Source organism: Lutjanus erythropterus, chromosome 3 (assembly GCF_056507025.1).
Source record: "Lutjanus erythropterus isolate fLutEry1 chromosome 3, fLutEry1.hap2, whole genome shotgun sequence".
Classification (NCBI taxonomy): domain Eukaryota; kingdom Metazoa; phylum Chordata; class Actinopteri; order Lutjaniformes; family Lutjanidae; genus Lutjanus; species Lutjanus erythropterus.
In genome coordinates, this window is record NC_139319.1 from 20,610,841 (window position 1) to 20,624,279 (window position 13,439).

General features: G+C 40.2%; 1 protein-coding gene across 1 annotated transcript in view; it reads left to right on the plus strand.

Moving 5' to 3' along the window:
• Window positions 1-13,439, plus strand: part of dlc1 (DLC1 Rho GTPase activating protein) — a 101,566-nt gene that overhangs the window by 20,110 nt on the left and 68,017 nt on the right. Inside the window, exon 5 of the mRNA XM_084715337.1 lies at window positions 8,959-8,992. Within this exon, the coding sequence (XP_084571463.1) occupies window positions 8,959-8,992 (34 nt within the window). The remainder of the gene's footprint in view (window positions 1-8,958; window positions 8,993-13,439) is intronic.

Below are 13,439 nucleotides of genomic sequence, written 5' to 3' on the forward strand. Positions count from 1 at the left end.
TGATTTTTTGTAATTGGTCATTCACCATGCAGGTAAAACAGGCACTCAAAATACAAATAAATGTCCAGTGTGTAAGATATATGGGAATCTGTTGGAAGAATATATGGAGGAAATGGGATATAATATTTATTGGTATATTTTCATTAGTGAATAATATTCTGAAAATAAAAATCTAGATGCCACTAAATCCTACATGGTGGTCCTTTAAATCAGGATAAACTATGTTGCTTATATTGTCTCTAATATCATAAAAAAAAGAACTATGCTTGCTTTATTGTCAAGCAGTAAAAATTTTTCTAAAGTGTAATATAGCAAGCATATTTTACCATACATCACATGCATTGGTGTTTAACTATGCAGAAATGATATATTATTCATCATTATTCTGTATTATATGGACCTATGTAGAAGTATATTACTTAAAAGGTAGAATCTGCTACATAGTTTGTAAATGCATGCTTCAATGCTGGCCTCTCAATGAATGAGAGAAAACGCGAGGGGCATAGACTATGAATTAGGAGAGCGAGCATTGGTAGCAAGAACAAAGTGGTGAATCAGAGAATTGAAACGTTATTTTCTGATTGTTTCACAGCTTACCTTCTAAAGCATAAATAAACACATCCACATCCGTCTACACACCACTGTCAAACAGGCCGAAGCTCAGAAATGTCCAGACTAAAGCAAACTATGAGAACATAAAGAAATGCAGGCATCAGGCAGGTTCTCTGCACATACAGACACCGCCACAAACTTCTAGTGGGTCATAAGTGATGTATACACTGTTTTCAGGAAATGCTAGTGATTATGCTTGTAAACCCGAACGTTCGTTTCTAACTGAATCATTAAGTGGTTTGTTTTCTTTACAACAGATTAAACATTTTGCATGATTGAATCCCAACAATGTTTTATTTAGTGTATTGCTAAAGCCATAGAGTCTCATTGATGATTTTGTCTGGGAAAAAGTCTGATGGTATGCATGCATAAATGCAGATACATGTCATGTTTAGTGAAGCTATACCTGGAGGTAGACATTGTTAAGATGAATCGTTTCCATTTAAGCACACCTGAAAGAATGATCTAATGAGTGAAGTTTGGTGATGACCAGTTTGCCTTTTGGGAGGAAGTTAAGAGTTATTGTCTTGTCCAGATTCCAAGGGCCAGTCAACATTTCACAGTTTATTCTCTGGGGGCTCTGCACTAAATCCCACCAGACATTGCCTGAAACTAGAAGCCAGTTGCTTTGGCTGTCGCTTCTGTGTGTGTGTGTGTGTGTGTGTGTGTGTGTGTGTGTGTGTGTGTATATCGGCTTTTTCTCACTGCCTTTCAGTCAACATCACCCCAAACAGAACATATCTCTTGGCTCAAGGTTGAGTGAGAGAACGCTGCCTCAGCTGGCAGTCTGTGTGTGTGTGTGTGTATGTGTGTGTGAGGGAGAGTGTACAGTGGGTCTGGTAAAATCATTAACCTCCTAACACAGCTAAAGACTGAAAGTGCCTCCATTAATGCTCTAGATTTCACCTCAGCTTTTAGCATTGTAGAGGATGTTGATAAATGTTCTTGAGGCGTTTTCAAGTGTCACCAGATTTCATTGGGGGTTGTTTTCTTTTCAAATAGCTGTTAAATCCAACATCTGGGCACTAATATACGTCTTGTGCAGGAAATGTTCCAACGCATCATTACACCGAGCCATCGCATCACTTCCTGTTGACACACTCCAAGTGTGACATATGGAAACTATTAAAATGTGGAAAGGGGATGCAGAGGAGAAAGTATGAAGGTTGTGGTGGGGAGGGGGCTGTCAGACTTTTCCTCTAGGAGAAGCCTAAATGAAATTGTTTCCCACGTTTCCCTGCACACGTGCACTCAGGGGTCGACAGAGCATGCAGAATAAATTCTTGTCTAAGTGCAGGGCAGAAAGAGCACATTCATGCCAGTCAAAAAGCAGAAATGAGCACCAGATAACATCTCAAAAGGCCTTGGATAGGCGTGCGCATGCACTCTCACACACATAATGTCTCTCCTCCCCGCCATCACAGTTACCTTATACGTCTAGTGCCGGAGCCACAAGCTTACCTGACCATAAGCCATGTGCACCAATTTAGCCATTTGCGTTAAGTGGTGGAGAAAAAGGTTTGGGTTAGCCTGAGCCCCCTAATCCTTGGCCAGCACAGACCATGGGTGGTCACACACACACACACACACACTGCAGCTGCAGTGCAGGAGGGGGGCTGGGGATGAGAGGGTGATGGTGGGGTTGAGAGAGGCAGTGTGGACTGCTCGGATTTGTTGTGCAAGAGCCACAAGCTAGTGGCTTGCTTAACGTCTTTGACCAACTCACACAAAAAAGCATGTGCATACAATTTAGGGTCCATTACTGAAAATCAAATAAAATAAGTAAATAAATGAAAATTGTTACCAGGGCTGGATATTAAATCCTGCTTTTTTTTTGGTACCAACTGAAGTGTGTCCGTAGCATTGGGCATTGTACCAAAAGCTGACACCAAATATTTGGTGAGTTCTTTAATTACTCTTTGCTCATTCATGATTTAAAACTCCTCCAACAGTGAATCACTGATGTTTAATTCAAACCCTCAGAACATTAGTTATAGTAAGAGGATAAACATGCTTCAGCTGACTCACAAGGAGCTTCCGGTGCTCTTATGGGCAAGATAATCTTGTCACAGGGGAAACTTGGAAAATAGTTCAAAGTATAACGGAGCACATCGACTCTTTTGACTCTGATGAACAAACATTTGGTGTTGAAATGTGTCTCAGAACATTATTTGAGATGCTAGTGGAGATCATGTTGTGCTGAATTTGGAGAAGATTTCTCTAAAACGAAGAGCAAACAATAAAATGGACAGGTGCTGGATCAGAGCAAAAGTAGGATGAGGGAAAATTGTCAACTTCAGGACTCCATTAAGAGAACAGAGCCATCAGTTTGATCTTGGCTCTTTACAGCATATCTGTGACTTGTTACTGATAGCCAGCATTAACTGAAAACATTTTAAGGGCTATACTCCCTGTGTGACAGTGTTAATACTAAATTATTCTCTTGCAGTAACCATATTAACTGTGTTTTCACCATAATACAGGCCGAGCTAGCTTGGCTAGCTGGTTAGCTTAACAAAAGGCTAATTACTTAAAAAGTCCTTACCAACATTACAGCAGTACAATAAACACACTTAGCATCGACAAGACAGAGCAGCAGCAATGCCGGCAGAAATACAGCAGAGAATGAGCAGAAACACAAGGAAACAGAAATTAATGCAGAATTTCAAAATAAAGGTCTGAACATAAACATCTGAATGTGAAGAATTCTCAGCCTAAAATTATTATGTTGTTCCTTTTGGGGCGGGGTTGTGGGGGATCCCTTTGGTATGGCAACAATGGTAGGGGAAATACTGAATATCAGGCTTGAAGTCTGAGAAAGCCTTGTGCTGGAAAAGTCATTGACAATAAAAATCTGTTTTTTAAGGGAGCTATTTGGTGTGTGGATATATTTGTTTCAACTCTAAAATGATGAGTAAAACATGTGAACATTTCTATTTGATGGAACAGTGAATCCTTAGACAGCATGGAGTCTCAGTGTAAACATCATACACCTTCAGTGGAGACCTGGAACAACATGATAAACAATATACTTGATGCTCCCAAGTGATTGCAACAAGCTTAATTAAAAAATTGGAAAACTGGACATTAAGGGTTTTAAATAAAATGTTTCCAATTTGGAAGTATTGTTTTTATGCAGTTATTGTGCAGCTGTTTGTGTTTAGACCTTGTTAAACATTGAGAAGTTTGACTTTTAAAAAAAAAATGGATTGAAACGGGTTTGTGGAAAAACACTGAACACAAAACCGTCTTAAAAGTAAGTATCAGAAAATCTATTGCACGCTCATTCCTGCTGGTATCAAAACTCTTTCATTGTATGGGTGCAAATAGATGGTTCAATAGCAAACATGTTAGTTTCAACACTTAAAAAAACATCAAACATTGTATTTTCACCCCCCAAAAAAGTTTTTGTAGCGTTTTTGTTGTAAAAGCTACTTTCTTGCTGCAGTAATGACAATAATGACCCCACAGCGGTTAATCATGCAGGAACATATGCTTGCAGGCCACTACACACACTAAAGCAAACACATACCACACCCCCCTGTGCCCCCCACACATCCCACTTCCAGTAAATTAGTGGCAGTAAATGAGGCAGCTGACGCTTGTGTGCTCCGCAGCCTACAGCTCCCCAGTGGACACCTGACACGGCCTGCGCAACCCCACACTGGGACAACCTGTGCTGCAGCATGCTAGGGGGAGCGCAGGCAAACATCGGGAAAATATGTGACCGTGGTGCTATGAAAACACTGGTACTTACTGGCACTCATTCATTCGCATTCTTCTTAGGCTCTGTGGTCTCGCACTGACTTTTATTCAGCTGTAATTGCTATTATGAGGGAAAACATGGCATTGTGTGAGGGTGAGATTTACACTGTGTGCGAGTGACTTCATGGGTCATTGACAGGAACCCGTGGTGTGGTGTTTACACAATAGGAAGGGCGCACACCGGTGAACTGAAATGTCTTGTTAGTGCTAAGCACAGATGCCACACAGACCTCCCATATTGATTCCACTACTCAAGGCCATGCTTGCTGAGAGTCGTTGAGTTATAGCCAGTTAATAACAACAGAGAAAGTAATTGATTTTTCTTCTTTGCACTGTGCCACAAAATATGATAAGAAATCTGTGGCACAAATCTGCACATTATATGATGATACGTGATATATGATGTGTGAAATATTGCAGTGTTTCACGGCAGAATTAAAGGATAAAGCTGGCCTCAACAAATCCTACAAAAAGATTTAACTCCACAATGTGTTTATCTCTCTGTACTGAAAGACTTTGAATTTCCCACTCTGTCTGTGACACTTGTCTGTGACTCAGGGTTCACTCACTCGATGATGGAAGTAGATGAGGAGTGAGCCATCCTGATTCTTTCTCATCTTAGTTGAGAGTGTGTGCAGTGCCCATTGAGAACTAGCCAGAAACTGGTGTTGGGTAAAGGCAAAGTTTATGAGCTGAAGCACAAACAATCATTTTAACTATCCTGAAAGGAGTTTAGTTGGGTGGTGTTGGAGGACATGGTCAAAACTCCAATGGCAGGTGAATGTACAAATTTTACCAGCCACATGCACATTCTGCCAGCATTTGGCTGTTTTCTGGTGCTAATTCTGTGCTCTGCCACAACACATCATGTTTCAAGAAAAATATTTACCATGTGCTTAAGTGCATTTGCTCTTCAACAGAAGAAGTATTGACCTGGGTATACAGTTACATTGGCATGGCTTGTTGAAGGCGTTACTTGATAATTTGATACTAATAAAAAAAAAAAAAAAATGTGTCGTTTCAAGTAAAAAAATTACTTTGGGCATGTACCACCCACTGGAAAAAAACATAAACATTAAATCCTGTTACTTAAAATGTAAATCATTAAAAACAGGTCTAAAGTATATAGTTTTATCTTTTGAAAAGGTTAAATAATCCCCTAAAACAGCTGGACACTAGTTATCAGCAAAAGTTACACAAATACTTGTGCATTTGTCAAGTACTATTTTTTACTGTGGATGAATACACATTTAGTGAGCTAATTAATATTTACAGCAGCAGTACAGTATATGTGGGATTGAGTCAAAAACACCCAGTTGACAGTGTTTTTAATTGCTTTTTGGAATAAATAAATAAATAGACTATATCTTTTTCTACAAAGGCAATATAGTAGGAACAAGTCATTGTTGCTTTGGCCTTTTCATATGATTTGTTGACAAAGAAAAATACTTCCAACATTATAATACTAACTATAAAGCAATTACAGTGAGCTTTCAAATTAAACTACTTATAAAGGTGAAAGTGGACAAAATACACAGTACGCTGGCCAACAGAAACAATTTATATAGAACTGATGAACAAGCAAAAACAAATCAGGTAGTTAGTGTCATCTTGCCTGAATCTCACACAGTTCACAGTGTTTAGCACACAGGGGGATGCAGCAAGGACACTGTTGTGTCTGAAAGAGTGGAGCTAATATTACTGGAGTTCAACAGCTGAAACAGCACTGAGTATAAATCTATCTCTGATTTCACCTCACTGTTGTTATTCTGTTTGTGCTTGTGATTTAGTGACAGAGGAGTGAGTAGGAGTCTTTGGCTGTGGCTTCTCCCTGGTGTCTTTTTCGGTCATTAATCAGAAATAAATTATAAAAACTAATTTGTCCAGAGGGGGAATTTTACCCACTTTGTGTCTGCAACGTGACCCATGGAGTGATTAAATGCTGTTTTTGCCCACACATTGTGCACAAATGCATGTTCACATGCTTATATACACAGACAAAACATACCGGCACACACATAAATAGTGACAGACTTGGAGTGTGTGGATTTCAGATAAAAAAAAATGTATGCACAGACAGCTCACCCACTGGCTTCTCAAACATCTGAGTGAGACAGATTGGGACCAAGACAACACTTTATCCAGCGTTAATCAGCCAACACGTTTGCAAAAACAAACTCATGTATGAGAGCAGGCATTGTATTCGCTCTCACCAGACTGTGTCACGCTTGTGGTGGTTCTTCATAAAATATAAGAGCCCCCTTGATATTTGAGAGCAAAGGGTCTGTGGTCACATTTTTGTTTTTGATGATTCACTCTGTTTGTTTCTCATATCAGAACATGCTAATGTGAACATGTGAATGCTGTAAAAGTCAAAATGATTAATAATGAAACTCTGAAAGAAGTGAAAGTGAAAGACTCTTATATAGAAATTTCCATGAGCTACAGAACTTCATGTTTATCAGACAGTTTAGAGGAGTGGAGTCACAATGGACTGATTTGGGGAAATAAAGGAAAGTCCACAGCAATATATTTACGATAACTGTGAGGGTTTTTACCTTGTTGTCAAAACCATCCTTTTCATAAGATATGTAGAATAGACTTACTGTTAGACACAATGGGGAGAAATGATCGTAGTCATAATGCTCATTAACAGGGGCACACCTTCACCTCAACAAATTAGCTTATGTTTTAACCAAGAAGTTCTGTGAGGCAGTATAATATACCTTGGCAAAGGAGCATGTTTCCCACGCCCATGCTAAGGTGTGATACAGAAAGGATAAGGGAGAAGTTCGGAGACAAGCAGATCTTGTCAGAAAGAAGATATGAGGGGAAGAGAAGTTGGACATATTGTGCAGGGAAAAAGTGAATTATTAAGTTTTCTTAAGCCGATGATCTCCGTCCTCTCTGCATCCCTTTGTTGCACTCCATGGTACAGTGTGCAAGTCAAAAATGTCCACCATGGGGCTTATTGTTGTTGTGTTTTTTAGAGGCTGTGTTACTCCTTGGGCATGTGTGTGACAGCTCTGATGTCAAACACACTGCACCGTGGAATGACAAGAGACTGACTTTCCAAAAAAAAAAAACAGTTGACTGTAATGAGCTCAACCCCACAGTAGGCATCCCATCACAACAAATCGCTTTAATTAGACCTGAGGGTAAAAATTTAAGTTGTAAAATATTTTATATTAATTGGAATATCAGGAGGAGAAGTGGGTATTTCTAAGTTTTGCACACCAAAGACACTGTGGACAGAGTGGATGAATTGTATTGAGAATGTACCTTGTCCTCCTTGTCCGGTCTGATCTGTTCCAGGGGAGCGTGGATTAAAACAGGTCAGGGTGTGGAGGTCAGCCAAGGAACCTGAGGTCAAAAGTCAGAGGCAAGAAAGACCTCTGCATTCCAACTGACTGCTGCCCTACACACACACACACACACACACACACACACACACACATATGCACGCACACCTTTTACCAATGAGTAATTAGTGCTCTATTTTTACCAGAAGCCCTGTGTTGATGCAGTTTTAGTTCCTACCCACCACAAAGCCATAGAAGGAAAAATTACATGTGCAGAATGATGAGAATCTACTATGGCTACAAAACGTGTTGAGATTTTATCTGTAATGTCTATGTGAGGGTTGGATCAACACTGACTGAGAGGAGAGTGTGCTGTGTGCTCTGACTTTAAATGATGTGATATTTGTTCTGAAGTCTCTGGTGGGTTGGTTATCTGTTGTGAACATATATTACGACGTTTGCACATCAGAAAACTATGCAAATGGTGTTTTAGAAACCAGGCTATTGGTATGTCTGTGTATGGCCAATTTGCGTTTCTATGATTGTCTTAAGCCACATTTCCACTCAAAGTACTTTGAACTTTTAGTCCCAGGAATGTCTCTAAAAGGTTCCTTCAGGGTTTCCAACACAGTCTAAAAACCCACAAAGATTTGGCAAATTAGTCTGTCGATGTATGAAAAACAGACATCTGTTTTAGCATATTGTTTTTGCTTGTGACCATGCAACAACAATGTTAGGTGAAAGACAGACATTACAGTACTTGTGTGGCACTGCAACAACAGTAAGCATGGAGGAAATTCAAGTCGGGCTGCTGTTGATCATGATTTACTGCTTTTCAAATGGGGGTCATTGAGTCAGTGCTGAAATAAAGATGAGCAGTAGTAGCAAAGCTGAAGCCGAGTCGAAATGCTAAACTTTGTCTGTAACTCAATGTTGATGTGTCAATAAACAGAAAACAAACTGCAGATTTTTAAAAAAAAATGGTGGCTGAAATAAAATGCTGCTAGTACTAGAAATGCTCAGCGCTGCAAGTTGGGAAATACTACCCCTTGAGCAGGAACTTTTTCCTCCAAAGGTTCCTACTCCTTGGGGAAAGGCAGCTTTATTAATGTGTATGCTTGTAGGTGGGTTATTTGGTATTTTACATCAAGTTTTTCCAGTACTTTTCACACACTGTGAAATGCTTATTTTAAAGGGTACCGCAGAGAATTCTGAATCATAGAAATGTATGTAACCTAAATTATAATAACTATAATCCTTTTTCTCTTCTCTTTCCCAGAGTACCTCTGCCATTCCTGAGAAAGAAAAAGCTGGTGAGTCCTTGCTGTTTATTGATTTGCATGTCTTGAGATTACTCACAGATCATGACACTCAAAATAACATTAGATTGCTTTTTTAGATTTGTTTTCCAGTATTTTGTCATGCGTGTGGAAAAAGTGCTGTCTGCAATTGATCTGGTCTGTGTCTGGTCTGGTGTCATGCGAGATTCTTTGGTACGATGATGGGGAAGGAGGAAGGGTGGGGTTGAGCGGAGGAGGACAGGCTCTGCTTCTATGAGACACTGGATGCGAGTGTAGATAAGATCCTAGACTCATCTACAAAACCATCAAGCCAGTCGCCTTTCAAAGATAAGAGCCAGACTGGATGTCGTGTCTGATGCCCGAAACTTTTGACCTGTATTTATTTACCTTTTTCCCCCATTTCTTTCTTACCTTCCAAGAATAAACAGGCAAATTCCTCAAATATATGAATCCATGGAATTTTGTGACTGGATCTGCGTAGAATTTGTTCAGCCATAGGCCTAAATGTTATGTCATCACTTTGCAATGCTTGCCCTCATCTACTTTGCACACTTTATCATGAATTGATCTTAAGAAGAAACCCAATCTGTAGTGACTGCCCCCTCCATTCTGGCTCCGACCTCTCCGTCAGCAGTCTGCCGGTAATGCACAGGGTCATCAGGAAACTATGGATGGACAGACCTACTTTCAGACAGCCGGCGGGGGAGCAGTGTTCATTAAACACCCCCCTGTGTCGTCAGTCCGCTAGTAAACAATACCAGAGAGGTGGTTCAACGCAGGGATGAGGATTTCATATTACCTCCTGCTGTCTCAGACCCTGCTGGGAGTCCTCACTCACTCTCGCTCTGTCTCTCCCTCTAATTACCGCCACTTGCTGAAAACCTTTCATGGGAAATGTGCAGAAAGCTGTCAGTATGTTTGCTCTTGTGTGTGTGTGTGCGTGTGTGCATACATCAGCACGACTACTTTTTTGGCTGAAGGCCCACTCCAAATATTTTTTACAAGGAGGCTAAAGCTTGCAAAAATGCACAGTGGCAACTTCAAAGGGGTCAAATGTTCTTGGTCATTTTTCTTCATTTAAATCATCCTGGCTTCCTGTAAGCAAGTTATGTAACGTCCATCTCTGGGTTTTTGTGATGGAACCCAGGACTCTGGAGGGGGGTTGGGGGTATGATGGGAGTTGGCGGAGTTTTGGGGGGGACTTGATGGAGCACAAAGCCCAGTGTTCATTGTGACACTTCAAAGCCCCCTCTGTATCTCCACTATTTAAGCCCTGGGAATGACACATTTGTGACAGTGTTACATCACACACCATGCCCTAAAGGCTCCTGCCGCACCACCATGAAAGACAGCTCATTCATGGTTAATTTTACTATCTCTGTGACAACGGAAGCACACCAGTGATCAACAAGAAGTTTCCACAGCCCATGTTCTGTAACGGCGCAGTTGATGACCTTCCTGTGGCGCCCGTCTGTATCTTTAGTGAGTGGCCAGTGTCACGGCTTTCCTGTGCACAAAGAGGATGTGTCCACATGCAGCAGTTACAACTGACAATCTGTTGTTGGGAATTGTTATTTATAGGGCTCCTGTGATACTGCATAGCCTAGTATGAGCTTCATGGGGCCTGCAGAGTGCCAGTGCACTGGAACGATATATAATAGATGATAAGGACAGTCATTCATCAAATTTGCATGACTATCCTTATCATCTGTTGGCCATGATCCAGGAAATGATGCATGCAATGTGATGAGAGATACGATGTGTATGTTATGTTATTGAAATCAAACTCAAAGAACTCTAAATGTGACATAAAAAACCCCCCAAAAGAAATCAGTTTCATGCTGTCTGCACATTTACCTTATATATTACTTTACTCATTATAGCCTGGTAAACAGATGAATATGCATGCTCATTGCTTTGGCAGATACATCTGGCCACTCTCTTATTCAGAGAGATTTCCATCATCCCTGGATCTTATCCAGTATGGGGTGGGTTTGATAGGATGACTGATTCTTCAGTTTGGTGTCTCTTCAGTTGGCCCAGGTACTATAAAATTATGTTGCTAAGCTCTGTCACCTCAGATCCTCTTAGCCAGGTTTACCTTGTGTGAGTGAAGGACAGTTTAAGATGACTAAGGTAAGGCAAGAATTAATATTATAACAAAATATTCTTCTCTCTGGTAGATAAAATACAGGGTTGACTCGTATATGACCCTCAAATATTTTTCATCTGTTTAACCTTGGTTGAGTTACTTTAGTACTAATTTGTGCACTTGTGTTCATGTGTGCTCATTTCATTATCATTTTGTTTGACAGTCACCCTACATATTGTGTGATGGAAAAAGGTTACCTAGTGGTTCCCCTCTACTTGTCTGACTGAGAAGGCAAATGATAGGGTGGTTGATTGATGGTGGCGTTCAGTATTTAGTACGTCTGGATGAATGGGACGAAAGCTGCCACTTTGAAGAGTCACCTTTATAACATAGATGTTTACTATCTTCTTTCTATCTGGGAGTAATCAGCTGTTTCTGGCTTGTAAATATCTTTGAGATTAACATCCAAGTCATAATTCAGGATCCAACGATTTTCTGCTTTGCCACCGGCCGACTCAGACAACTGGATGATTGCATTTACTGGCCCAATATAACTTTTTACTTGCCCCAGGTCATCAGGGCAATCCTTATCGTGGGACCCTGCAAACTACCACCAAGGAAAAAGGTTTCTGAAAGCATCTATATGTATGAACAAAGCAGTTTTTATTTATTCAACTAATGAAAGGACATTTTTAACAGATGTGGTGCCATTTTGGCCAAGCACAGTATTTCTTTAACCTTTACGCAACCAACTTTACAATCATAAATCTGTCTTGAGTTGTCCAATGACATGAATGCTGTCCAGCTAGACAGGGAGTAATTGATATCAGCACATCAACTTTTCACTAGTTCATACTACAGGACTGTACAGGATCCTGATTTTCCAATTGCTGAGTTTTTGGATATCGCTGATGAAAGCACAAAGCAAATCAGCGTTCACTCTGCACTTGCAGAACAATGCTTGATCATAATGTGTGAATTAGTGTGACAGAATAGACAGAACAACACTGGAGCAGCAACCAGTAAAGTCCAAATATAGAGGAAAAAAATGGGCAAAAATAATTATAATGTAGTTGTAGTAGTTATAAAATTATAAAGTAGTTCAAACTGGCTCCGCCTCCAGAAGCTACAGCAGTAATATGCTGCCCACTGATGCTTCAGTCTTAATAACTAATGTCACATGTTTTTCGATGACACAATGTAGATGGAGACCAGACAGACATTCCTCCTCGTAAAAGATCCTGTAATGTGTGAGTCCCTGTTGCTGTTCAGTCATGTAGTATGCAAACCACAATGACTACAAAATTCCTGATTCCAAGACAGAAAGATGTGTTGTGTGAACAATACAGTGATCCGATGATGAAAGACATGTAGTGTGACCAGGGCATTATGTATGCAACAGAAGAATGTGGACCAGCTCTCTCTCTCTCTCTCTCTCCCACCAGTGTTAGAGCTTGTCAACACCACACTTTAGAGATTCCTGGTTCTAAGAATGGTCTATATTTTGTTTCCTTGATTGTAGCTGAGTTTAGAGGCACCATGCTGCGCTTCCTGATCTAAATATAAACCAGTGGCAATATATAAACAGAGCACAATGATGGGCATCCAACCAACAGCAGGGTTAAAGCCTGACCTTTTACCTGGACTCATAGCCTCATAGTTCACAGTGCTTGTTGTAGGTGGAGGAAAGAGGAAGTGGTTTAGCACCCTCAGTGGACTCCTGTATGGGAGGAGCACTCTGACATGGGGGAGTTGGGGGGTTCCTGTGAATAACTTGTCTCATCATTTCTGTCTGTCTGGCTTTTTTTTTGTTCCTTTCTCTCTGCTATCCCCCATTTCCTTTCTAGTCACCGTTCTTCCTTTCTTGGAACTCCAGTGTCAGTCATATTACTGGTATTTCAAGCTGATGTTACTGATAAAAACAGTTGTGTTTTAATTGTTCTTTTATCTCTTCTTCCCTAAGTGTTCATCTCTGGGGATCCCAGTATTTGTCATCACATTATTACACAATTAGAAAAATTCCCTATGTTGGTGCATATCTTCAAAAACAAGTTTAATCTGTAAAGAAATAAGTTTGTTTTAAAGTCACATCTTGAGTTTTGTGCTTAAATCAACACCTTTTGGGTATTTATTTGTTAGCTGAAAGTGAGAGATAAATGAGAAGATCGACATCACTCTCATGTCTGTTTGATAAATATAGAGGTAGAGCCAGCATGTGATCAGCTTAGCATAGCATAGAGACTGGAAGTAAGAAGAAAAAGCCATTCTACCTCCTTACCATTCAGTCTCTGTCATCTTTCATCAAAATGTAACATTAGCCTTTTAAATAAATATTTTTGGACCGGTGGTTTTTCACCATGGCAGCAA